A 27707-nucleotide genomic window follows, 5' to 3' on the forward strand; every position below is an offset into this window, starting at 1 on the left:
TTTTGTTTTTTTGTTTTTTACCTAAACGTTTTTATTTCGTCGTGCGCGGCTGCATCTCTAAGCGGTAGGAACCTCTCACACACAAAGCCAGCGCGTTTCAGTCTGCAGATGCTGGAGGAGGGATCTGACTGGTGCACATTTTTTTTGGACGCATGTGAAACGGCGCAGTCCGTGATGATGAAGATGATGCTGGCCGCAGCTCTGCAGACAACCGCGGCAGCTGAGTGAGCCGTGAGGTTGCTGTCCAGGGTGCTGAGGAGTCGCCGCCATCCCCCCTCCCCTCCCCTCCCGTCCTGCCCGTTCAGACTGCACGCGTGAACAGACGTGGATGCCGAGCAGCGTAACACGGCCCGAGTAAATAAATGGGACCGCACGTCGTCCGAGCGTTTGAGAGATCATGGAGAGATTTTTCCTGCTCGTCCTCAGCGGCTGCCTCGGCGTCTCTCGAGTCACGGCGGGTAAGTTTTGTGGCTTGGGGGAGATTTTTTATTTATTTATTTATTTATTTATTTTTCTTTCCCAGGTGAATTTGAGCGGTGATGATCATTTACTGCGAAATTGAACGCATCATTCGTTACGGGGGGTCTCTATCGGCATGCAAGGTGACGCTGACTCTGCTGTGTGTTGGGATGCAGCCGCTTCCCGTTGTGTGTTTGCAACATGCTGCAGCTGGTCAGAGGAACATGGAGGAGCATGTGGAGTGATGTGGAGACGAGCTGACCTGTGACACACTGCTGCTGCCTCTGTGCGTCAATGGGAATCAGTCTGAGCTGTGAAGCGCATAAAATACAAAAGCGTCAAGGCAGACATCATAAATCTCTTAGACAACTACAGCTCTTTTTGTTTCAGTTGACTACAGTGTTGAGAAAACGGCATTTTCTGGGGAATTTCCTTTGAGTTCTGGTCAATAATGAAGATACATTGATTAGGATTTTTCTGGCCAATGGCTTAAAATTTTAACCAATTGTTCTATTTTTTCTTTTTCTAATTTAATTGATAAACGTGAAAAAAGAAAGAAATGTGTTGAATGTTCAGATGACTTTAAAACATAAGCGAGAAAAATGAGAGCCTGTAATAAAAATAGTCATTAGAGAAAACAACGCACTACAGCTTCCACAAATGAGGGAGGGTAGAGTATTTCAATTACACAACATAAACGTGAGAAAAACAAAGTTGCTGTTTCTGTTTTTTTATTAAACTAAATGCACAACAATACTAAAAAGACAATAAAATGTATTGCAGGTTCGTCGATTGAGGTAGTACTTTTTAAATTGAAGGAATAAACAAATTGTCCATTTATTATGCATCAGGTTTAAAAACACATCTCTCAAGGTGGCCTGATCTGGTTCAGTTGTTAGCACTGCTGCCTTTCAGCAAGAAGGTCTTGGGTTTGATTCCTAGTTAAGGCCTCTCAACATAGAGTTTGCATGTTCTTGAGATGTATGTGTGAGTTCTCGAGTTCTCTGGCTTCGACCTACAGTACAAAAATATGGATAGCAGGTCAACTGGGGGGTTGTTCTGTCACAAACTGGCAACCTGTCCAGGGTGTGCACGTCCTCTAGCTCAGTGATTGTGGAAAGCTGGTCTAGATGAGGAAAAAGGTCTTTCGAAACATTTCCTTTGACAGGCAGGAAATGGTGGAAGTTTTCAGTTTTGATGCATGAAAAAAAAAAAAAGGTTTTCAGTATCTGGCCTTCCAATCGCCAATCAGAGCTGACTTGGCAAAAATTAAATATCCTTTCCTGAAATGTGTTATTTCAAGAAAGACTCCAGATCATTAGAAATACGAGACTGCTGCTGCACGGAAATGTCACTAACGCATCCAGTGTGAGTGCTGTTTTCTTTCCAACATGCATCCATTAAACATCCATTTTAAAAGCCCAAACTATGCCGCACTCTGCAGCGCTCGCAGAGATGGAGAGCCTCTCTTCGCTCCTGCCGTCAGCATGCTCCTCTGGTTCGCTCATCATCCTCCCACTTCCACACCCTCACCGCTGATGATGGATCACCGGGCTGCTGCTCTCTGATACACACAGACTTGCACAGTTTATTGAGACAAATAATTTAATTGTGCCCCACCCTCCTGTCCTCCTGGGGTGATGCCTGGCTTCCACGAAGGGAAACCACTTTTTGAGGCCATTTTACAACCGCAAATGTCCCTGGTATTTAATTTACAATAGCATATTATTTAGAAATACTTTTGTTTGTTTAGTTGACTTTATTTCTTTCACAAAATCATAAGCAGCGCAATTTGATGAGAAATTCACAACTTTCTGTTTAACCGACTTATAAATAAAATGAAGGTTATTTTTTTTTGTCCATCATACAAACAGGTTATATTATCTGTCCAGCATACTGAAGAAGTGGTGTGGTCCTATTGCTAGAGGATTTTATTCAACTCTATCTGAAGCCATGTGCTTTGGTCAGATTATACTATAATTGGATTTTCAGTGACTGTAATGGGTTTGTTGTGAAACAAATGACAAATATTGCAAAGTAAGGTGGAGGATGTGTAATGCTTTGGGAATGCTTCTTTTCCAAAGACACTGGCTCAGCATGCACGGCATCATCAACTCTTTGAAATCTCAGTAGATTAGAGATTAAAACCAGTAAACTAAATATTCCTAATTTAATCGTCATCCATTAATGAATTATACAGAAGTTCACAAAAGCAAAGCAGGGCAACAGTGGCTCCATGCAAAGTGCTGCTGTCTTGTTTTCAAAGAGACAAAGTTCCAGTTTAGGAGAGATTTTATGTGACACATTAGGCCACACTGCTTCCTCTTCGTTGTTGCAAACACTGCAATTTGTGTTTCAGAGCGTCTCTTAAAATAAAAAGGACTAAACACATTGCATTTCTTACAGAACAAAACATTTGTAACAAATAACAAAAATGTGTTGCAGATATGTAAAAAGCTCTGCATTAGCAAACATGCTGCAGAGGTTTAAGGCAGAACCTAAACTGGAGAAAAAACTTGATTGAATTAATGGATGTCTTGTTTATTAAGTTTGGAGCAAGTTTGAGGAAAAAGCAGAATACGAAAAAAAACAGAATAGATTAAATGGAACCATAGCTGTGCAAATTTAACAAAATTTGCACAGGATTCTGCAGACTTCCTGTTCAAGTTCAGACATTCTGAATAAAATAGAAAATAAAGGAAGAAGAAGATTATCTCCCACAAAATACATTACTGCATAATAAAAACTCATATGCAGTTTCTACTTTGCCGTTTAGTCATATGCTTCATTTTAGATGAGGAATTGCTGCTTGTCTGCCAGAAAAGGCCATTGTCAGCTTTAGAGGACAATGGCCCAATTAATCTGGAAATGATGTTTCATTTTATCTTTATAAATGAAACTGCACCAACCTAATTCCCACTAACTGCTTTAAACCAAATTTAACCTTGTTGATTTTTGGGAATGGGAGCATGTAAGAATGTTATTGAACAAATCCAAAATGGCTGATCTTTTCTCAGCTTTGTCCTTTCTAATTTCTCAAAGCAATTAAACTTTCCCTTGACTCCAAAGTTTATTACAGTAAAGTAGACAGTAGATATTTTATACTTTAGTAGAAGAAATCAAACTGCAAATAATTTCAACGCATATGAACAGAAAGGTGTCCAAAGTTTAAACTAAATTCAAGAAAGCTATAAAAGCACCTTCAGAAAAATACCACTATTGTTTAAGATTACTTCAAGGAGTAAAAAGCAAGTCATAAATGAACAAATGAGTAAAGACACAAAAGTTTCACACAGTCATGTTTCACATTTATAAATTGTTGACAGAAAAGCACCAAATTATGCAGCAATGTTTCCTTTCATCTTGCTTCACAAATCTTCGCCTCGGTCAGCACATATTTTGATCTAAAACTTCATCAAATACTTAAAACAGTCATAGAAGAAAAGACATTTAAACACAAAGAGGGAGCTGTAATTTCTATAACATATTTGACTTCAAAAAATATTTTCTCTCCCTCACTGCGTATTATGTTTTAATCATTCCATGACGAAGTGAAAAACAAAGAGTAACGCCGCGTGTTTGTATCAATCTGCTGCTGTTCTTTCCTCTGGCACCGTGTAATGCTCTCCTTCACTTTATAAAGCCTCTTTGAGCTTGCTGAGAGCTTCTGGCTTAGCAAGAAGCAGATGAAAAGAGCAATGGCCTTGTGGTTAATAGCGATGGCCCAAACTTGCAAAAGTTTTAAGATCAGGCAGCAACGCAAGGATTAGGATCAGCGGGAGGTTCAAGCACAAAGAGAATCATTTAGATTGCCATCTCTTTACATCAGAAATTGATTTCAGCGCCACGTTTCTTTGATGGTGTTGTTTGTGCGATGTGTCGGGACGGATTGGCACCGTCGTTTGAACACTGAGCCCATGGGAGAAAGAGGCGATGATGCCAGCAGACTGACGTGGCGATGGCGGCGCTCTGACGCATGCCATCGACGGTCAAATGTCCCAGGAGTGGGAGGGTCTGAGGGTTTGTTTTTTTTCCAAGAATGTAAATGTTGTTTTCCATCGGACTTGTTGGAAGTTAGCGGTGAATAATTTCACCATCTGTGACATGTTATTTATACAGAGACATGACAAACCAGATCCTGTGATTCTTTTCAGTAAACCAGTAGCTCTGCATAAATATCAGTTTAAATATCTTATGTCTCACAAGACAAATATTTGAAAAGTCCAAAAAAGCCAGACAGAACATTGTTTATTCTGTTCAGATCATCTTTAATTCATAGGTCACAACTAAGGTAATTACCAGTAATTATTTTTTACAAAACAAACAATTAATTATGTTCCATTTATACTTAGAGCGTTTTGGAGTGTTTTGGTTCTTTTGATTCTCAGTCTGCCTTTTTCCTTGGGGCGTGTATATGACATGATACAGAGGTTCACTTCTATTGTCAGAGCTTCAAAATAGAAAAAAACAAGAGGACAGCATTCTCTTTTAGTGTCTGTGAAAAAGAATCAAATATTTTGTTAGCTATTATCCTCACATGAGTCCACCAGGTGCCACTTGTGGTTTTAAGTAAGATTGAATCTCCAGGAAATAAAAATGTTAAACATTGGAACTTGGAAGCATCGCTCAAATGCAAGAGCGTGTGTGTCCTTTATTAAAAGCTGCTTTTTTGTTGGTGAAATGTGTGGTGGCCCAGATGGTGTGTTTTACATTAAAGTGGTCTGTAGAACAGGTGGGTCCCTACGAGACTACCCGCTTTATTTTCCCCGTTTCCTATGAGCTGCCCCCTGAAAAAGTTTCTCTGTATTAGAAGTTGTGTCTAATAAAAATAGGCCAGAGATATTTTTATTGCCTGTTGGAGTTTTGTTAACTTTTCTGATTCATAGTTTGGAATGTTAGAAAAAAAAGGACAAAATGAAAATGATGAGGATCCAAGAGTTCAGCTCGTGTTTTATCTAAGGGAGTGTTGCTGTGTCTAAACTTTGGATTGTGGTTGTTGTGTACAGATTTGTCACAGAAATCAACATTACTACATTTAGGACCTAAAGGGATTTTAAATGACAATATATTAATATTAATGTTAATATCAACAGATATTACTGTTCATATCGTTAGAATTCATTGCAAAAAGTTTTATCTTTTCATTGCACATTGACTGTCTCATTAACACATATACCGGACATCTTCTGTGTACCATTAAATTTGTTTTTAACTATAAATTTCAGTCCTGAGAATTCATCCATGTGACTCAATGAAGCGCTTACTGTAATAGGAAATGTTTGGAAGAAGTCCTACAACTGTTAAAATATTTAATGAACTAATTCACAACTTCCCAAAGATCATTTCTATTCATTTTGAAAGTGGCAATTAACAAATTTGATGGTTGCTCTTTAATAAATGATGAGATGGACTAACGGCAGTCTGCAGCACCAGCATTAATGTGAACAGAAAAGAGACCTTCAGTTATTTAAATTAATTTTGAAAAATATTATTTTCAAGATCGTAGCATATCTGCCCATTTTATAATCATTAAGGCTTTTATTGGACAAGGGATTAAAGGAAGTTTTGTCTCATAATCTGTAGCTGCTTCTCTACCTGCAGCCATAAAGTTTCTTGTCAGTATTTTATTTGTGCTGCAGTGGATAATTAGACCCTCAGATGAAATCCTTTTAACAAGCTCAACAGAAAACCGCACCATGCTGAGGAGGTCATAAATATGGCTGAAGGTTACCATACTCGTACTGTTTTTTTAAAGAGCCTATCTTGCAACACTATAAGTCCAAATAGCAACTAGATTTACTGGTTGAAATATCCCTTCTCCACGCTCACTGCATCTGTCTTGTGTCTGCAGCAAAGCATCATGGATTTGTTTTTGTTTTGCATGCTTGGTCTTTACATCAGTTTTTATATTATCATGTAATCATAATTTTTATTTTCATTTTTAAACAAAACTCTATTTTCTGTTTATTTAGGAGGATCTCAGGTTTTTCAGTTGTCCTTTTTTTAATTCAGGGATCGCTGCTGCTGGAGTATTTCCATTTTTTAACAATTTTTCTTTCTATTATAAAGTGCTAATATCACATTCATAACCTCACATCACACTGCGAGTTCCTTTAGAGTTATCATCTCCATCTCATATTACTTGTTTGCCTCAGGGGGCGAGAAGAAAGCGGGGTGGGGGGCTTATTCCTAATTTGAGCATAGATTTCATTAGCAGTGGGGTTGTCAAATAATCAGGCTCACGGCGCTCCTTTGCCTTTCTGAATTAGCTGGCTTGCGTTCTCTCTGTACACAATACTGCATTGATTTTCATACTCAGCTTTTTGACATTTAATTAGAGGAATGTTGGTGGCCTGCGCATTTCATCAAGTAGAAATATGGGATTTTGCAACCGCACCCTTTCCACCTCAGTGCACTTTTGGCCGGGGGGTTGGAAAATTCATTTCCCACGAGTAAATAACTTATTCCTCCACAGAGGGAAAGAAAAAAAATCAAGCGTGACCATTTGACAGAGTTGTGTACTGAAGCAAAAGGGGACCATAGAGAATGCAAAAAAAAAAATACAGCATAATCTAAACAAGTAAAAACATAGGTTATCGAATAAGAAGTGATCCAACTGTAAATACATTCCACCTTCAAGGCTAAAACACTTCTTTTCACAGCCGTTTCCCAACCTACACTGTAAACCAACTGAAGGATGAGATTAATCAATAGCAAAGTAGTATATGAGTGAGTCACCATCTCCCCTTTTCACCCACCACATCCTCACTGTAGCTGGATTTTCATTGAAGTGTCAGTTACAAGCGGAAAACAATGGAGGGGCTGCCAAAAGATCCGAAGCACGGCACAGAAATACAGCCAGAAGAGAGACAGAAAAGCAGGAGACACCAAAAAAAACACAACAGACAGCGTGGGTGTCTGCGAGGGGGAGGCTTTACCTCGAGTGTCCATATCAGTCAGGAAAAAAAGGTTTGGAAAACAATTTAATACAGACATATGGTTTTCTTCTGGCAGCTGTAAGTCCTAAGAATCTGGCAAGACACTGAAATAAATCATAAAGAGCAAAGAATAGGGGGATTCCATCCACGAGGCGCCTTTTTTAGGCTTTTGGTTGTATTTTAAGCAGTGACAGTAAGAAGTGTGGCTGCGAACCAGCTGGCTGCCTTCAATAACAAACGCATTACGACCGATCAGTTATGAAACATGACAAAGCATTGCAGTGTGATCATACACAAATTAGCCAGCACTTCTTAATTAACTACCAGATGTTTCTGCTTCCTAATAAAGTCTGAAACGCCTCCAGCGTACTGAACACGCAACAACTGCAATCATGTTGAATAGATGCATCATAAGCAGTTTTATTCAGTAAGCTTAAAAAGAAGCTCAATGCGTAGTCAACTACATCACTGTAATTACATATCTGATTTAGTATTTCACAAAATATTGTTGAAGTCTTATAATTCATTGTTTCCTAAAGGTTTAAACAGTTCCAGTGTTTGTTTTGATGTTTGTTTCTGTTAATTATGACAAGTTTTTTTCCGTACAGCTAATGAAAAATACAACACTTAAGAATATTACATCAGTCCAAATAAAACATTTTGAATACAGAAATGTAAGCTGTAATGAAAGGCGTGTAATACCGCCTTTAAGGTTATTATTTGCAAAATAATAACCTTGTCTAATCTGACAAATGAGTCTTGCTGGAATCCCAAACTTCATTATGAAAAAAAGCTGCAGCATTTTCTTTCTCAAATGTGCTTTGTATTCTTTAGAAGAGTGTCTGAATAATTGCAACAAACATAGAAAGAAACCAAAAATTGCTGTAGATCACCACATGTCTGATGCAGTGAATTTTTCTCTGTAATGTCACACAGAGAAAAGCTGAAGCTGACAACTCAGAGGCGACCAGGTTGTGGTGTACAGCCTTGACTTGTTTTGGGTTTCCAGGTGAAATTGACAGTTTCAAGCTGTTTCTTATAAGTTAACCTCTGATCTATGAGTCTCCAAACTCAAATCTCTCTTTAAATAATTAATAATAATAAAAAAAGGAAATAAGGGAAAATTCAGTTCTGTACACATCGTTATGGTTTAATTTATAACTGCTATTTCCCACTCTAATGTGAGCAGGTTAATGTGCTTTTCAAAAGTTGTATTATTTCATCTGTTTCCTCAAATTAACAGCTTTGTTATGTTATCCCATCAGCAGGTTAGTGCAGCTCGAATAGGGTGACTGTTTACGCACCACACATGATTTATGGAGACAGACATTGTTAAATCTGAATTAGTAGCCCACCGTGATGCAGAGGGATTCTAAACACCTGAGGTCCGTGCTTCCTTTTAAATGGCCTTATAGAGCTATAGCAGGCAGTTTTCACCCTAACTCACAAGCCCACGAACGAGCTTATTAGCAACCTGGGGAGCAGAACCAGCCAAGGGGCCTGAATCTGGGAGAGAGGCATTTCTAATGACTGCAGAGCTGGAATAAGGTGGTACAAATTCATGTCTCCCCGTGGGGCTGGATGGAAGCAGGAACACCACCCTGCATGCTTGTGGTTTCAATGCAGGAATGACAACAGGGTGTACTGTCGCTAAACCGGTTACATCCATGGAGTTTGGAAAATTCAGAATGTATGGCTTTGTAAAAACGTTGTACTGTTTTTCATTTATACAAGTATGCTGTCTAATATTCTTTCTACATGCAGTTTTAGGGGTTAGGTTTAACAAGGAGGACCATTGGTTTTTCCCATGGAGCTATCTTGGTTTGGAGCCAGGTGTTTTTCTTTAATGATTGAAAACTGCTTTTTTGGGTTTACTATGTTCATCCTTGTCTGTTGGAAGATCTAAGACATTTAAGCGTAACAAATTTAATTTCAATTTAAATGCAATGTGATAAGTTATTTTGCATCTAGATGCTTTAGTTTATCTAAATACTCTTTGGATCAACTGTCACACTCTCCATCTTAAACATGCCTTCATATCCTCACCTCAGTCTAAGTAAACACCAGAATTTGGGAGATTTTTAAAAACCGCATATGTCTTACATTATTTTCGGTTCTAATGTGTTGACATGAATGTATTCATAGGTCAAACCTGATGGATCATCCTGATACTGACTGCTATTTTCTGCAGCCATGATCCCCCTCTCCATTAATTGCAGTTATTGCTGCTGTCGTATTTGTTCTCTCTTTTTCTTTCTGTTGATGGCAGATTTGGCCCAGCATTGCGATTTTAGCTGCATCTCTTTCCTGGATGGAGATATTTTTGTCAATAACTGTGTTCTCTTTGGGTTTTATTTTTTTCAGTAGAAAGTACTCCTGGCTCAGTGCTTCTGAGTTTAGCTGTGCCTGTGTCCTGGAACTCATTGATGCATTTTAAATTAATAAAATGAAATTGAATGAATATGATGATATTAAGTTGACCTTTTTTTAGATGTCTGTTTATATAAAATCAAGTTTTTGGATAAATTCTCAGACAGCCTAGTTACAGCACTTTACATCAGATTACATCAAGAGGCAGACTGACTGCAGATTTATTCTTACTGAAGTATTTGTACTGTGTAAAGAGGTTCCAGTGAACTTTAAGCCCTCTTTGTTAATCAGAATAAACCTCTGGTAACTCAGCTGACTGCATGTTTATGCCATGTCTAAATGGGCCGACACAAAATGATTTGAGGCAGCAGAAATGGCTCCACGGAGACCATTCAGGAAAGCAGAGCTCTACAGCTAGAGAACATGAAAAGAAAAATCATTTGATCTTTATAGCACCCAACAGCACACGCTCCACATTACATATTCTCAGGCAACCTGCAGTATCTCCCTCCAACTCGGCCCACGCTTATGTGTCGGCACACTTGGTAACATGCGGCAGACAAACTGTCCGACTCGGGTCGATGGAGAATCGAGGAGAGCACAAATAAAACAATGATGGGCCACTCGGCATTCCCCCCTGAACCATCAACGTTTCAGTATGTTCAATGTATCTCGCAGCTTTTAAACTTTATGGAGCATTAAGGAGCTGTCATCCTCAACACGGCTCAGCGTGGGACTGACAATTAGCTGTCACTTTGATCATCGTCAGGATAACAAAGACGCGCACGTAACAGAGAAATCCGTCATGGCTCAAAGTCACCCCCGCCTTGTCTCAGAGCAAAGCGGGCTGTGTGCCACTGAGAGTTTATGAAGACATCTGTCTGGTGTTTCATTAGGGCTGACTCCTGTGTCATGAGGATATTTAAGGAACACGGTCACAGCCCTGTATCCTCTCTGTCTCTCTTTCTCTTTCCCTGTCTGTCTGTCCTCAAAGAGAAACACATGGGAAGAGGAGACGGGCAAAGACAAAAGAAAAAGTTTCCAAAAGCTCTGGGACAAGAGGACAGTTGGAGAGCAGGTTTATAAATGCAATATATGGACATTTGAATTTGATGCACATTCACCTTGCACTGCTTCTTTTAAAGTTTAACTATTATTTTATTGAAAAGACTTTAATCAATACTTGTTTTCTGAAGTAGAAATGTAGGACCATCGTATGTCTTTTTACAAAACACAAGAGGCACCAGAATATCAAACATTGGAGTGAAAATATGGAAGAACTACACAGAGTGAGACAATCAAAGATTAAAGTTAGCTTTCTCCAAAATCCAAACATAAGTACAGTTTCCACTAGCTGAGGCTTTTTCAAAAGACCACTCTGGACTTTAGATTCACTTCAAACAACCACGGATCCACAAGGTTCTTTAGATTATAAAGAAATTTGTTTTTTACCACTTTGTATATTCTCATAGTTCTGCCTGTTTACATGAAAGTAGCCCACTGTAAAGGTCCCTCTAGGACACGACAAATAAAAGATTATAATAAGGTTAAAAGTCTGTTTCATTTAGAAATCTGGAAAGCTCTAAAATATCCAAAATTAGTTTTAAACTCTGGATGTTTTTTCAGTTTTATTTGATAAAATAATTATTTATCTTCTGTAAGCCACGGGACCTATCAAAATTGAACTGAAACAAATATGTTGAGACTAAGGTTTGATAGCATCAGCATGTCAATGTGCCTCAATAATCAAAGAATCGAAGTGAAAGACGTTTCAGTTAGAGAAATTTCTCTCAGATTAAAAAGAAACGTTTTACAAATAATTATAACATCCACTTATTCATAGCGGTCATAGTTCTCATATTATTATAGGTTCACTTGTGATTACTCTTAATCTGGAAGTGTATTTTTTCAAGGAGCTGAGTTTGAAATCAATCAAGAACAGCATTTGTCTGACTGAGTCAGGAAAAGGACAATTCACTCTTTAAAACGTTGTCTGTCATTTTTTTGTTTTCTTTTGTTTTCAAAACGATTTCAGCTTGTTATATGCATGTTACTCAGCAGTACTTATAGTTAAATGATAAGCGCCAAAACCACCAGGACAAACGTTGGGAAACTCAGCTTTAACAGTGAAGTCTTGCACTTTATGCAACAGTTTTCCTCAATGTTAAAATATGAGGATTGTAATGTGAAGCGATAGGTAAGATGAAAATGTAGGCTACATGAATATGCTCGTTCCCACAGTGTGCAGAAGGACTTGTATTCATTATTTTTAAACAGCCGTTTAGCACGTGTAAAGTAAGTAATGGTGTCACAGACAGAAATAAATGTGCTCCAGGAGGGAGAACAGAAAATAAAGTGAGCACCAGCAGAGAGATGATAAGCTTCATTTGTGATTCCTATGGTTTCATTTGGCTCCGGAGCCACAGACGCCCGTCCTCCAGGCTAACCAAGTAAACAGCAGACGGTAAACAAAAGCAAATCCACTGCAAGCATCAAAGTCGCCCCCCTATTTCTGATGAAGAGATGCAGCGAGTCTCCGTCCCGTCATCTGCAGTTAGTCAGGTCATTCATCAAGATGTCAGCCACAGGCATCAAGCCGAGAGGCAGCGCGAAACAAAAGAAAGGCACAAAAAAAAGCAGCCCCTGTTTCTGAATGTACAGTATGTACACAAGCAATAGAGCAGGCCATTGTCCTGTAATTACCAGCTGTGAGGTTGGAGCTGGTCTGAGGGCAAGTGAGCGTTAACCTATTCAATGACTCATTGATTTCATTTGATTGGTCGAGTAAGATTTATGACCCGTCAAAGCCTCGGAGAGGCCTCGCTTAAAACTTTGCGTCTTTATTCACCTTTCAGCTCCACAAAGCAAATATCAATCGGAGCTTCTTAAAGGAAGGATCCAGCATTTCACAACAATAGAGTTCTGATGCGAGGGCAAAATTGTTAAAATATAAAGGCCCACGCTCATCTTGACTTTCAGTCATTCTTTGTGTCTTGTATTAACTTTAAAGTCTAAAAGTTCATTGTGAGCCCCTGCTTCATATAAGAACCTTTAACAGATCATTTGTTCTTTCCCTTAGCTTTCCGGTCCTTTAATAATGCGATCAACCCTCAGTTACCATCAGACGTGTGCAGCCTTGAGCTTCATAATTACGGACTCCAAGTCCCTAGCAGCTGAGGCCACCAAAGTGCACCCAGAGCAACACATAATCTCACAACTAATTATGTAATGAAGGCAAATTATTATTCGCAGCTCTTGTAGAGTGTGACCCTAATTAAACCGGAGGTGTATTTGGAACTCGACACCAAACCAAAAGCACGACAAGGAGACACAGAGTTGTTTAGTCGTTAGACGTATTCTGATGATGAGTCAAAGGTCATTAGCGTTTCTTTATATTGGTTTGTGTTGGAGCATTTTATTGCTCTAGTTTTCAAATGCTTACAAAGAGACAGAAAATGGGAGATTTTAATAAAGACTTGCTAAATATTAAAGCTTGCAATCAAAATACAAATTGGATGAATACATAGAGACATTAATGGTACTATTTTAAAGATATTTTTTTGATTAAAAAATGTATTATTTATAAACAGTGACATGGGTGTTTCATTCCACAACAATATATGAAAATCCCCAAAAAAGACTTTGATTTTTGGGACTTAATTTACAAGCATGTGAAGATCAAAGCTTCACATTTACATAAGTTTAAACTAACCAAAGGACTGATTTTATTTCATTTTCTCCCATGTGGCTACTGTATAACAACCATGGTTTCATAATGTAATGGTTTTTACAAAAAAAATTTAGATTTTTCTTTTGCTGTTGATGCCCCTCAAACCTTAGCAGCAATCTGGCCTAAGCAGCAACGGAGGGTTGCTAGAAATGAGGCGTCAGTGCATTCAGTGCTTTGCCTGCTAATAGTCTCTACACCAAAGATGTAACAATCTTGGAAATAACTGACAGATTTTTGTACAAAATGTAGTAAATTTGGGAGGTATTTAGGCCTCCTAATTCATAATAAACACTAAAGCTATGACTACTTGCTGGCTGTGGTAGACATCCTGCCTCTGCCTGTAGTTTTTAAACCGAAACGGAGCTTTTACTTTATATTAGAGCGTGAACAAAAGGCTTTTTTTCCTGTCTCATTGTTTTGCAGATAGCCTGTCGCCTCCCGTCAATGTGACCATCAAAGAGGTGAAAGCAAACTCTGCTGTGGTGTCATGGGACATCCCCGAGGGAGACCCCGTCATTGGCTTCGCCATCACACAGCAGGTGAGTAACAGATTGTGTAGAGACATCAGTGGACAAAACACAACAAAGTGAAGAAGACACGGATGTATTAATAGTCTAAACAGGCAAAACATTTAACTTCATTCACCTCATTTTACATCCATAAACACACATGTACAGCAGAGCCTCTGTCTGGAAAACATCAGTTTTAAAAATGTTTATTATTTGTCCATTTACAGTGTTTCAGTAACGCGCTTGCTTGTTTTTGTAAGGAACAGTTTGGGAATTTGAGGACTTACATGATCAATTATTCATAGAATTAGAAATGAAAAGGTTCTGTAGCATTGTTCTCTTGCTCTATTAAATATGAGACTGCAGCCACATGGTTGTTTGTTTGAATGTTTGTGCTGGCAGTCTGCAGAGGCCTACGGCGCTTTCGAAAAACCTTTGCACACAAATGTTAATGTATTTTATTGGGATTTTTGTGAAGCAAACCAACACACAGTAAAGTGTTTTGAGAAGTTGAGGGAAAATAAAAGACGAATTTCTGGGCAGTGTGGTGTACATTTGTCTTAAACTCCCATGACTCATTATTTTCTACAGCGACATTTGGGCTCTACTAGCTTTGCAGCGCTAGAGAGGGCAATAATTGCAAAACAGCTCAAGCTTAGTCAGACTGACTATAGTGACTCATATGGCTTCATAAAATATCCCTGCTTTAAATTTTTGCACAACTTCTTCCCTGACCCATCTGCTTCAATGGTCTCCATGTTGCTGTTGTTCACTGAGGCTCTCTAAGAAACCTCTAAACATTCACAGTGCAATTATACATGGGTGGATTCTGATGTTTTGCTTTTCAACATAGCTTTTCAACGATGTGTATCGATGCTATCTCCTGCTTCCATGATTGACAAAAGAATTCAGTTCACAGTATCAGAACTCTTAAGAAAAGAGTGCTGATGAGCATTTATCACAGTACCTTAAGATGCTTAAGAAATGAGGTGGAACTCATTTCCTACTAAAGGGACTTATTTTTGATAGATGAGTGATTCTACATGCTGATGATTGGGTTAAACACAGTCTATGCTCCTTTTTCTTCTAAACAAAATGTTACTGATACTCATTCAGTCTTTTCCAGGGGCTAAAAGAAATGGCCTTCTGCATCATATCAGATTTAAGCTTCTGGTAAATAAATGATTACGGATTATGAATTAGAAACTTTAAGAAACTGATCAGTCTAAGGCAAACTCAGTTTCATTTTGGGCCATATCAAAAATTTGAATGTTTTTAAAAGGCCGGTTGCACTAGAATGTATTGATAAAACTCATTAAACTGGTAAAATATGAATAAATAGCTGTCCCTCCTGCATTTTGATTGTTTTTCAATCAAAATCACAGATTTTCTGATACTAAATTAGAAATAATTGCAAGAAATTTTTACAATATTTGTGCTAATGCATGATGTTAAATGTGAGGAGGGGTTTTCTCTGAGTATAACTTGATCTCAAAGAAGGCTAAGGCAGCAGTCACTTAAACCTAATATTTGTTGTTATCAATTCTGATACAGATTTGCAGTGAAATCAGTACAAATGTGGGAATCAGTTAATTTTATGTGAATTTTGCAGATTTTTGAAAAACTGGAGAGATTTAATTGATTTAATTGAAATTTGGAGTTGAGAGGGCCACATAAAAATCTATGGTGAGCCAGATTTGGCCCCAGGGCCTCGAGTTTGACATGTGTGGGCTAAGAGATTGATAGTAGCAACAAGTTTTTCTTTGTTATCACTGACTAAATATTTTGAAATTAAAGGCTACTTATTTTTTTGAATGGAGAGATTATGCTAGTGCACTTAAAGTTGAATATATTTTACACACACCACACATGTCAACAAAGTTGGCTACGTCTGAATACCAGAGAGATCAAACCATCAAGGAGCTTTCATTCATGCTGTCTGGAAAGCTCAATGGTGCCACTTTGATCAGCTGCAGAAATCCTTTAGCTTCCAGCTTACCCATTTTGCAAATGAGACAACTCTCTGCGTTTGCCAAGATGCAAAGATGGAAAGATGTATAATCCAATAAAAATTTCACAGAAGCCCTCCTGGTTCTCTGTGGTGACTGCGGCATGCCCTGGCTTTCCCTTTACCTTTAAAAGCCACATTTTTTATGTGTGTTCAAGTCTTTGTTTTATCAGTCGACCCCCATGTTGTTTTTTTCTGCTTCAACAGAAGAAAGATGTGCGCATGCTGCGGTTCATCCAGGAAGTCAACACCACCACGCGCTCCTGTGCATTATGGGACTTGGAAGAGGAGACAGACTACATTGTGCACGTCCAGTCCGTCAGCATGTCCGGGACGAGCCCGCTGAGCGAACCGCTGCGCTTCCGAACCCCAAAGGAGGCCGAGACACAGGCCTCTAAGAGTAAATAGCCACATGCAAATACACTCACTTGTTAGGTCATTTGCACCTAGAAGGATGGAGGAGAGCTCTTCTGCTCCTCTTTTAGGGCAGAAGTACAAAAGGGACTTGGCCTTTTGACAATACAGTGACAGATTTAGCCAAAAAATCCAAGAGAAATCAATAGACACACAAAGCATGAAATGAAATTTCACAACAGACTGCTCCATCTCTCCCCTACTGACTACAGCTAAGGAGCAAAACGCCCGACAGGGGAAGCATACTTCACTGTTTATTGATGTTTTTCCGCAAGAGCCACTCTGTATGCACCCTGCACAGCACCACTGTAAACCAAAATGAGGAAAGGCATTTATCAGACAGACGAAGGAGGTAGTAAGGAAGCTGTAAGGGGTGGAGAATCGATGTGCTTTTGGCTGAGCCATTGCTCCATCTATTCCCCCTCTCATTTACACTCTTCTCTCATATGAGCTGCTGCGATGCTCCGCACTGTTTGGAGCCAGAGGGAGTCTGAACTAAGTGGGCTGCCAGAAAACATGTAGAACATGAAAACAATCAGTGCTAAACACTGAAGAGATGCGACCACCAAGACCTAATTAATACTGAATACGTTATCTGAGTGTTATTTATGCAGCAGGGAAGAATTTAGTGAGATCAACCAATGCGCAAAACACAAGCAAACATGTTTTAATTGGATCTTGTTGCAATTTGCTTTTGTCACTCCAAACACTAAATAGTTCTCATAAATGGACAGAAATGTTGTCGGGGGGGTTTTAGCGCACACTCAGAAACATTTTAACACGGCTGGTAATTCATTTTTAAATGGTGCAACTGTAAAAGTGATTTATTTAGATCTGTTAACTTCTAATGAACATATAGCGCTCCATGGCAGTCGAAGAAGCATGCTTAAAACATCAGAATATATTATAAAACATCAGAATATGTTTAAAATATATTATTAGCATAATATGTTTTAAAATTTCACATATAAAGACGTTTACAAAAAGAAACTAAATGTGACTTTGTCAAAGTCGTTGAGCACTTGGGATGACGTCATACTTAAATGTCAAACTGAATTCCAGATCCATGAGCCGGCCCAAAGCATGAGCAAACTAAGCAGCCGCTCAGGGCCCGGAGGTTACTTAGGGGCCCCCTCAGTGGAGCAGAGTTTGTTTTTTTTTTAGTAATAATTTAATAAATTGCTTTTGGGGGCCCCTGGTGGCCGCGGTAGGTACAGGAGCCTGAGCTGCCATGCAGAGAGCATCCAAACGTCCAAAGCTCAAGTCAGAAGATAAGTTAGCAAAACAATGTCTCAAAAAAGGACTTTTCTTTCAGAGAGGGAGAAAAGAAAGAAGAATAGAGATAAAGGTTTGTTTTTTATGTGTCTTGGTAATGTCCTGTGAAAGATTTGTAAAGCTATACCTTGATAGCGACCTGGAACGGTCCAGTTCAGCAGCCAAACATTTATACTCGGGTCTTTGTGTTTCTGTGAAACTGAGTTTTAGCTTTAAATGAGTTGCATATTTCTGAGGTATTTTTGGCTTCAAAATGCTGTGTTTGATAACATTTGATAAGAATTATTAAAACTTCTCAATGTTTGATGTTTAGCAAAATGTTTTTATGTCAGGCTGCATAGCTGAGCTGCTCTATGCTGTAGTTGGGGAAATACTGTTTGCTGCTGAGCATATTCATTTTGTGGCTAAAACAAACATTATTTTTACATCGACTTCTAAGCTATGAGAAACTTCTGTTAAAATCATTTGAAGGTACAGAATCAGTCCAGTACCGGTACCGGTCCACATTCTCAAGGGAGAAAGACTCACCTAGTATAAATTACATTTTTAGCAATTTGAGTTACACTTAAGAGAAATTTATTTAATCAAAGAATATCATCAAAATGTGTGCAACGCTGCACCAATTGCAGTTTTCAGTTGAAATACTTTGAAAGATTATAAGAGAACAAATAAAGGAAACTGTTTAGCTCAGCAGTGAGTAAAACTTGATGACTTTTTGCCATAAATTGAATTACTTCCTAATATATACTCCTTCATCGTTAAAATGTTTGAACTATTAGCAAATACTGTTGCAGTAAAATAAAGTTACGGTGAAAGAAAACGACGAAATATGCGCACCGAGCCCCGGTTCACTGGGAAATGAAAAAGATTTCCACTTCCGTACCTTTTCCTCTCATCAAAGATTGAACATCTTCAGAGACCACCTCTTCGCGGTTTGGCACAGTACCAGTCGCCCTCTTTTTCATTTGCAGTGCTTTTTCAAGGATGTCTGTTTAATGAACTCGACCGGGTTAGAACACAGGAGTATTTTGCTGTGGCAGATGAGCAGCTTTTCTCTGAGTAAACATCTTGTAATTCAATTCACAGGAACTTCTCGCTACGGTAGCATTCAAAGCGACGCTTGTTTTACAAATGACTGAGACGCTGATCAAACTCCATTCAGTTCCAACGCAAATGTGAGTAGGAGAAGAAACGTTTCAAGGCAAAAACTCAAAATAAAAAAAGCAGTTAAAGGACAGGTCAAAGTTCAGTCCTGAACTTTGACCTGGATATTCAAAGCTTCTCATGTCGCCGCTCTTTCGTTAATTCTGGCACGTTTTGTAATTGTGTCCAAAAGTTTAAGTTTGATTAGATGAGACTGTAACACTTTGTTCCACAAGGTTTGAAAGACTGCGGTCGGATCTGGAGGTTTTTTTGTGGGGAAGAACAGACTTCAGTCCTCCTTGGGCCAGACTTAAGTAGAACATAAGGGACATGGTGAACACAACCAGTACCAACCAGAACCTGTGTAGCTTTTGATCTCTTGCCAGCCTCTGCAAATATTTCAGCCTCACTTTTTCACCAAAATATAGAGAAATATCCAGTTAGAGATAGTCTCTCTAATTATTTATTAGGCCATATTTGTATACTACTGTGGATTTTAAACACATATTAAATATTTTATAATTATATATTATGTAAATATTTGTTTTTAATTGAAAAATATTTGATATATTTTAAAAGTAGGAAAACTGACATGATCGATTTTGTTTTATCACAAAACCTGGAAAGGTACACGTTTTATAATAAAAATTGTTGCAGTAATATGTCCCAGAATAATCTTGTTTTGTTTCTTTTACATTTATAACACCTCCTTTTGCTATATTCCTATAGATCTCTCAGAGATATAATTGATACTGGAAGAGATTTAGGAACATGAAAAGCAAATAGTGCTGTAAATCTGACATGAAAAGATGAGTTTGCTAGCAGACAGTGGGGCAGTTTACAAAATGGGAGCAGACCTCAGTGCAGCTGTTGTCTAGACATGCTGGGTGAACATCCTGAGGAACGAAAGGTTTTCTTTCAGCTGCTCAGCCTTACTGTTCTCCCATATCACACTGATCTGAGAATAAGGAGCAAAGAATGAGCCTGAAATGCCAGACTGTTCCCCTTTTTTTATCGTGGGATTGAGATACACGAAATCAAGAGAACAAAAAACTGGGTTGAAAAGAACCCAACATAACGTATACTCAATGCAAAAAGATGTGGCAATGAGTTAAGAAAAAGATAGGAATATTGCTCAAACCAGATGCAAACAAGGCTGATTGGTCTCCTTGGATCTAATAAATGTGAAGCTTCTCTCAGTGGTACTACGTTAAGAAAACACAAAAAAACGTAAAGCTTTTCAGTTGTCACAAAGGACTTCCATCATTTTGTAACGGCTCAAAGACTTTGCCTTCATAAATGTTTTCAGATGTTTGCCTATTAAATGTCTCTCAGCTCATCTGCATTAGAGACAAATTAGCAAAATTGCCAACACACAAAAAAAGAGAAACCCTTCAGAGATTTAAGCTTAAATTCGGCTGTACAAACAATTTCTATTTATTATGACAACTAGAAGGTAAGAATTCACTAATCTTATCTTGAGCAAAGCCAAAACAGGTTAAGAATAACTTCAAACAGTGAAGTGAAGCTCAAAGTAGAATTTTATCTTTTTCTTGACATTTTATCACATTGCAACCCTCAAACATCTGCGTATTTTACTAAGATTTTAACTGAAAGATCACCAAATCTCTTCCTTCCTGGATTTGTTAAATTCATAACTAACTAATCTGCACAAATATTCTCCAAAGCTTTCACATCCATGCAGAGTCAGGAAAGTCAAAGTGATTCTAAGCTTTCTTGTGATTATTTTGTTTCACTTTCAAATATTAACAAGTTTCATTTTCTTCCAGAAGTCGAATTACCATAACGGGGAAAAACATCTGCTGTGACCTTCAAGCAAATGATTGTTTCCAAAAATGTTAGCCATTTCTTTAAAAGGATATTGATTGCCATTCAAGACTAATATATATATATATATATATATACAAATTAGAAAAAGCCCCAGCAGCAAACAGGCTTCTGTCAGGTGTTCCAGGCGACCAGTCAGTCCAGTTTGGGCAGCTAGCTGAAAGCATCAGGGGCCCCAGGCTGTTGTGCTTTGATTTTTTTATTTTTTTTAAAGCGACTAATCGATTGGTAGAATTGCTTGTTGCTAAAAGCCATTGGAGCATGGGGATCCTGCACAAGGGGCGCACCAAATGTCACCCGCTGCTGTTGTATAAAAGGATGGAAAGCTCTTTGTGTCGCAGTAAACTTCAGGTCACACAACAGTGCATGGAAAAAAGGCTTTTGTCACTGAATTTGTGTGTAAATCAGTAGAAAATCCTGCCTGCTTTAAGCCTGGGCTATGTTCTGCTGCCATTAAAGAAGAGAACAGAAGACAATTCACTGAATGCAAGAAACATTTTTGGAAAAAAGTCAACTACAAAGTCTTAAAAAAAAAACTAATTTTCTCACATATTTTGCCAAAATTTTCAAAAAGCCTTCTTGAGTACAAACACAGGTCTTGAACAGGAGCGATCAGGAAAAAGTCTGTCAGTGAAACCCCAATTGGATTAAATGACAGTTGAGCAGTTCAGTGTCGGCAGTGGCTCTACAGCAGTGCGGTGACACTTTTTGAAGCTGCAGAGAGAGAAAACTCTTGGAAAAAAATCCCTGCAGAGAACAAGAACTTGAAGATAAGAAATACCAGTCTGAATAGTTTATGAGGAGCTGGCAGGCTCAATGAGAGTGACTAAAGCTTCTCAATACTAATAGGCTAAAGAACATAAATCTTAAAGCGCTTTGCTAATCTGTATCACTCCTCTGTATGTTTTAGAATAATGTGAACTGAAATATTATTGATTTTCATTGTTGTTCTGAAGTTTTAAATGTGCCAAAATGCCGAAAATACGATTAAACCATCCAAATTAAAATGCCATCAGATCTGTACTTAATCGTAACCTTTTGTTTCAGCTGACACCACAAGAAAAAAAACACACAAAATGAGAAAGTTGCCATGAATTTAAAAAAAAAATGAATGAAAAGTATTTCATCTTTGTTTCGCAATATTTGTAGAAAATTTCAAAACTTTTCCTGAAGTCCAGTTTTTCCCAACAAAGACATTATTTCACTTTTCTTTTTTACTTCAAGAACATTAACATTTTGTCCTCACATCATTCTACATTACATAAAGTGAGTGAAATTTATTGCGACCAACATCTATAATATCACAATTATGTATATTATTAAACAAATTCATCAACACCCATGATTATCCTGAACTCTCCCTCTCATTACTCTACTAATTTAATAAGTTTTGACTTATTAAAGTACATGATAGGCAGACACTGGGAATAACAATGGTGGTGCGCCAAGATGTATAGAAAACTCATTATAGTGAGGAGAATATTAATGAATATGTCAATAATAAAAGAAGGCTTAGAATTACTTTGGTTCTAGACCCAAATAAGATGACCTTGGCTCTTTTAATGAATAGAGTACCCTAAGCAAATCTTCTAAGTTATTAAAATGATTAATGAGAAATCCCCGTTTGTTACTGTAGGAAATCAATTTTAGTTTTTATGGCCAATGACCGTCTCCCTCTTGACCTTTCCAGACGAAGTGACCATGGAGGAGGTGGGTCAGGCGACTCAGCTGAGGGCTGGAGAGCTCATCATCATCGTGGTCGTACTCATCATGTGGGCAGGTGAGAACAGGCTCATTTAATAACCCAAATCAACCATCACTGCTTCCTAAAAAAAAAAACAACAACGGAACAACAGGCGCTCTACCTGTTTTCTCCCTTCAGGTGTGATTGCCCTCTTCTGTCGTCAATATGACATAATCAAAGACAACGAGCCCAACAACAACAAGGACAAAGCCAAAAACTCCTCGGAGTGCAGTACTCCTGAACACCCGACGGGGGGGCTGCTGCGCAGTAAGGTATAACCCACCCCTCTGCTCCTTCTCCTCTCCCTGGGTGCCTCCCCTCTCAGCGACGCTGGCCAGGTGAATGGTCCCGGCCACTTCTCCACTTATTTTCCACCGACACGTCATTAGCTTTCATCCGGTATCATCTGAGCATCAGCGCATCGCTGCTCAAACATGGCGACATTTTGTGCATGACTGCAGCATTCTGCTTCAACAGCACTCGAGTCATGATGTCTAATTCTGTGACAAAGTGTTGTCTTACATCATTTCCAAAGAGTCGGATTTTCTAGTAATATTTTCCGTACACAAGCAATCAAGGAATAAACTGAAATACCCTCAGATTGTTTGAGGAACTGCTGATGAATATGACTTTAAAACTTTAACATTGACCAACTGTGCTTGAATAAGAAATAACTTTCATGATCAAAATCTTTGGAGAAAAATCTGTCTGGAGCAAGTCCTTCCTGTCTGTCAAGCAATCTTTATTTTAAATTCAATAAAGTAAGGAGAGTCCGAAACCCCAGCGGTCTGATCAACTAATCAGAAGAAGGCCATATTGTGCTACACAGGATGGATTCTACATTATTATTACATTTGTCAGAGTACAGAAAGTCCAAGAAGGTAAACGATCTATTCTCACATAACAGCTTCAAAAATATATCCCAATTCCACAAAATTGCATTCTCAAGTGAAATCATTTTTAAAATCTACATAATATATTAGCTAACCAAAAATGGGATCATTCATAGAAGAGACACTTTTACCTTTTGCTTTTAAGCAGAGAATGGCATAAAAATAAAAATAAAAACTCAGATCTTTATTGGTTTTATTTTGGCCACTGAAACCAGTTGTGAGAAAGTCTGGCTTGTTGAAAGAAAACATGTCTAGATTTTAGCTGCGATATTAAACCTTTGCACTGTCCTGCTTGGAACATTGCAGAGCTCCATATCACACTCATCTGTGCAGGAAACTACTAATCCAAGCAAATTCTCAGAGGCATTCTCATGCTCATCAGTGTATATTTTTTACAGAGCCTTCATGTTTCTTTTTCTTTTCCTCCAACAGTTCCCCAAGAACAACAACAACAGGTTGCCATCTGTCAACATCATTGAGGTGTGATGAGTCTTTTTCTTTACTCGGAAGACTTCATGCAAACAACAAGCCCCCCTTAGGTCTATCAGCTGTCAGGATGACGCTGGGACAGAGGGACTCTGGGCATGCAGGCGCCGCTTTCTCTTCTTAAACACCGGTTCTGGTGTGGAGGTGAAGCTGCAGGGACTCCAGAGGACGTGGCAGAATGAGGCTGAGTTTGGCCTCATTTCCTAGCAGAGCAGAAAGACTGCAGGAAGAGTTCAGCAGCAGGTCTGTGCTCAGTGACAGTACATTGGGGTCACGGTTATTAGTGTTGTGGAGAGACTGCAGACGAACCAACCCCAGGGACCAAGGCTGATCAAACAGAGCCAGAAACTGTTACAGGAAGAATTTGTACTTAACTTTTCTGGGTGGTACTTTAAGCTTCTTTTAACGCTTATTTCCTCATGGGCTTACACAGTACATTTGATGTTTTGGTATCTGTTTGGGCTTTTTCAGTAACTCCCCAAGTGCAGAGACTCTTTGCTGTTCTGGTACATTTGTATTCCCCCCTCAGGGAATCCAGACTCCACCCGGGTAACAAAAGAGCCATTTCCAGTACAGGCTGCAATGTCACCAGAGCAGCTTTAGAGGGATCAGTCGGCTAAAATCATTCACTGTCATTAACTCATACATATGGCATAATTCTTCAAGTCTGGCCTGTAATTTCTCTCGTCTTTTTTTATTATAGACTTCTAAAATGTAACATTCCTCTCCCTCAACGAGCCCTTTAGTACCTCCTGGTGTCTTTCTTTTTGAGCGTGATGGATTTCACGTCATTTTGGTGAGCAGCAGAACTCCCCTAATGGAGTTCATTCATCTAATTAATTAACTATAAATGGGGCTGGACTCTACGGACGTCTGAGGAGAAGAGATCCCTTCAATCAGCAATAACAGCCCCTCAGAGGAAACGAAGGAAGTCATGACTTGAACTCTGGATCCTCTGACAAAGGAAAACTGTCAGCATGTCATGGATGAACAAACTGGATGTTCAAGTATGCTGGAACAACCCTTGGGTATCATTTTTAAGAGATCCTCAAAAAAGCCTTTTCAGCTCTGTTGAAAAAAATAAATAAATAAAAATATTTCTCTTGGCAAGCATGGAAAAAAAAAATATTTTTTAAATCGGGCCCAACTGGGGAACCCTGAGACTTCTTTACGGCGTCCTGAGCAGATGTCGAGACAGAAGGGCTTCTTTCAAGACTTTTTGAATTATTATTTCAAACGTGCTTAAAGTCCATGGTGATGAGAATAGCTATTGTGGTAAGTGCATACATGATGTTTTTGAGGGCTGATTTACACTGAGTAGTACTGCCTTAACAATAATTGTATCCCATAACTTATAAGATGTTTGGCTTTGTATCTCACTGTTGTGGCATTATATTTATCTTTCACCCAGCATTTAAATGTTCGTGCAAAAGTGAAGGGAAAAATAACATGTGGTTTGGAGGAATTGGCAAGTATCTGATATGTAAATACATTTTAAACGTCTTATTTAGAACAGTCAGTCTGGAGAGGTTTGTGGAATAAGGTTGATGTAAATGTCTGAATTTGTAGGGAAGCTATAGGAGATCACATTTTTGTCAAAACTGTTTAGTTTTATGAAAAGTATTGTTAAAAAAGACTTCAACTATTCTTAAGAATTTTTATTATGTCATAATGCCTTTTATGTTCAAAAGGAGGAGTTGGTATGAGCAAGTACTGAAAAAGAAAATCCTCTGGCTTGTAGAAATCAGAAAATGGGTTGCAAATAGCGCAAAACATGACAAAACGCCATCGCCCCTTCAGTCTGGAGCACAAAGAGAAAGGAGGAGGAAAATGGAGATCAGTGAAGGTGACACTGGAGTAGAGTGGACAGAACGATGACTAATTTAATGGCAGGCTTTTATCGCCATTATCTGGCTCTCACTCTTTGGCACAGCTCTGAGGAAAAAAAAGGAGAAAGAGTTTAAGACCGTGCTCCTCCAGTGAGCAGAGGCCAATATCAGAGTGTGATTTTAAAGTCAGGCTCGTTGGGACTTTCCATCTAATTAAACTCATTTCGCGTTTCCCAAACTTCTCAGTGCTCTGCAGCCGCATCAGCACTTCACAGCAAACTTAACACGACTCAGTAACAGACACTCGGATGTTTACTTTGACTTATTTTCCAGCATTATTTATTATTATGACCAATATACCACAACTACTTACAGAAAGTCTCAACTGTTTTAAAGGAGCACATTTTATATAAATGCGGTGAACTGCAGTGTATATCTCAACCTTTTGTGTAAATATTCAAATTTTATTGACTGAATTTGACGAATGTTGTAAGAAATGCTTTTTCGAAATTGTCCAACTTTTTTTTAAGACGAAACTGTTACACCATCCTATTTTTTAAGACAAACTTCCTTAAATATAGAAAAATAAAATCCATTTAATTTTCTGTCAATCCTGATGAATCATCATGACTTAATTCAAAACATTTTTTTCTTTCTTCATGTTCAGATGCATTTTTCCAGACTCAAGACTAAAGTTATTCACTTTTACGCCAGTGGACAAACTATATTGAAGAGGAAATGACAAAAGATGGAAACAAGGGCAAATTTATTTATGGTGGGGAAAATGGGTTCTACTGAACTTTGAATGCCGGTTGTAAGTCTTTATTTACAAATATTTTTCAATTTTACTTTAAATTTTTCTTGTTGAACCTGGGATATTCCTCAAATAAATTTCAAAATGAATGGATTCAAAATGAAATTTTCATAAAGTCAATTTGTAAAGTCGAACCACTAATGTTCCCTCATGAGTTTAAGCAGTGTCTAGAAACATGAAATTAATAGAAATGGGAAAACAGACGGACTGGGGGGTGAAAGCAACTTTTAAAGGAGATGGGGAATGGTCGGAAAATCCAGACTTTTCTACACTCTGGAAAATCCAGACTTGCATTTCTACAATTTTCAGCACTTTTATCCTAAATTTAAGGCACAAATGCAAAGGTTCATGACGAGTTTAATGGCAAGTATTTCTTCAGCAAGGAAGATTTAACTTTAAAACGAGCAAAAAAAGACAAAAGGTGAGAGGACAAATTGTGGAGAAATGCATGAATAGGCAGACAAGACTATACATTAAATCTTAAAATGACAAAGTTTCCAGATGGTGGAGGAAACTTTCTGAAATGAATCATGGAAACATACAAAGAAACATCCCGACTCAGAGGGGCAATGGGTTGGCAAAAATAATTCTGTCATTAACGTTATGAGTCCCGTTCGGGGCTTTTCTTTCCCTAATGGTAACTTTTCACCATTGTTAGCATGCCTGTTTGAAACGTACTATATTAGACACAATGCTTGTGAACTGACACTACTAAATTTGGATGTCAGCTTTGACCCACTGATCTTACTAACCTGGAAATTTAAGGCAAAAAACCCCCACATAATTCTAGTTGAATCAAACTATTTTACCGCTTTACTGATTTGTTTTCATTTGTGGGCCGCCCCATAATTAACTCAAAAGATCTTCCATTTTCAAGCAGATTGTGAGTATGTCAAGAAGTTATAGCGCACACATTTCTGTAAGAACTGTAAGAAAACAACATTCCAACCAAGCCCTTCGGGGGTCAAACCACAGAAGGTTTAGTTTCAGTGTGGCATTTGATAAGTGTACTGGACTACGGTATATTTAAAATGTGTTTGGTAACAGGAGAAGACTGTAACGAAAAACCTTGTCAAAAATAACAGTGGATTTTGTCCCATGGGTTGTGTTTGGTTTTTTAAACCCAGGAATGAGAATCAAAAGCATGTTTTAGAAAAAAAATTAACTGCTTTATTTTTGCTTTCATATTTATGATCATTGTACAGCGGTCATGAGGGCTAGCATGGTTGAACTATTATGCACAATCT

The 27707-nt window shown here is 38.4% G+C and overlaps 1 protein-coding gene across 2 annotated transcripts; it reads left to right on the forward strand.

Annotated features, from left to right (window-relative positions):
- On the forward strand, positions 1-27623 carry fndc5a (fibronectin type III domain containing 5a). Of its 2 annotated transcripts, none has more exons than XR_008606526.1 (6): positions 1-458; positions 13921-14036; positions 16222-16414; positions 22385-22474; positions 22577-22776; positions 23764-27623. XR_008606526.1 is itself a non-coding variant. In XM_055038731.1 (6 exons), the coding sequence occupies exons 1-6, from the start codon at positions 398-400 to the stop codon at positions 23815-23817; spliced, it is 648 nt and encodes a 215-aa protein (XP_054894706.1). In that variant the 5' UTR covers positions 1-397; the 3' UTR covers positions 23818-27623. The 2 variants fall into 2 exon arrangements, 1 of the variants encoding a protein (XP_054894706.1); XM_055038731.1 differs by having other exon boundaries at positions 22577-22710.
- Positions 27624-27707: the final 84 nt, after the last annotated feature.

Source organism: Poeciliopsis prolifica, unplaced genomic scaffold (genome assembly GCF_027474105.1).
Source record: "Poeciliopsis prolifica strain line A6 unplaced genomic scaffold, Auburn_PproV2 SCAFFOLD013, whole genome shotgun sequence".
In the NCBI taxonomy this organism is placed as follows: domain Eukaryota; kingdom Metazoa; phylum Chordata; class Actinopteri; order Cyprinodontiformes; family Poeciliidae; genus Poeciliopsis; species Poeciliopsis prolifica.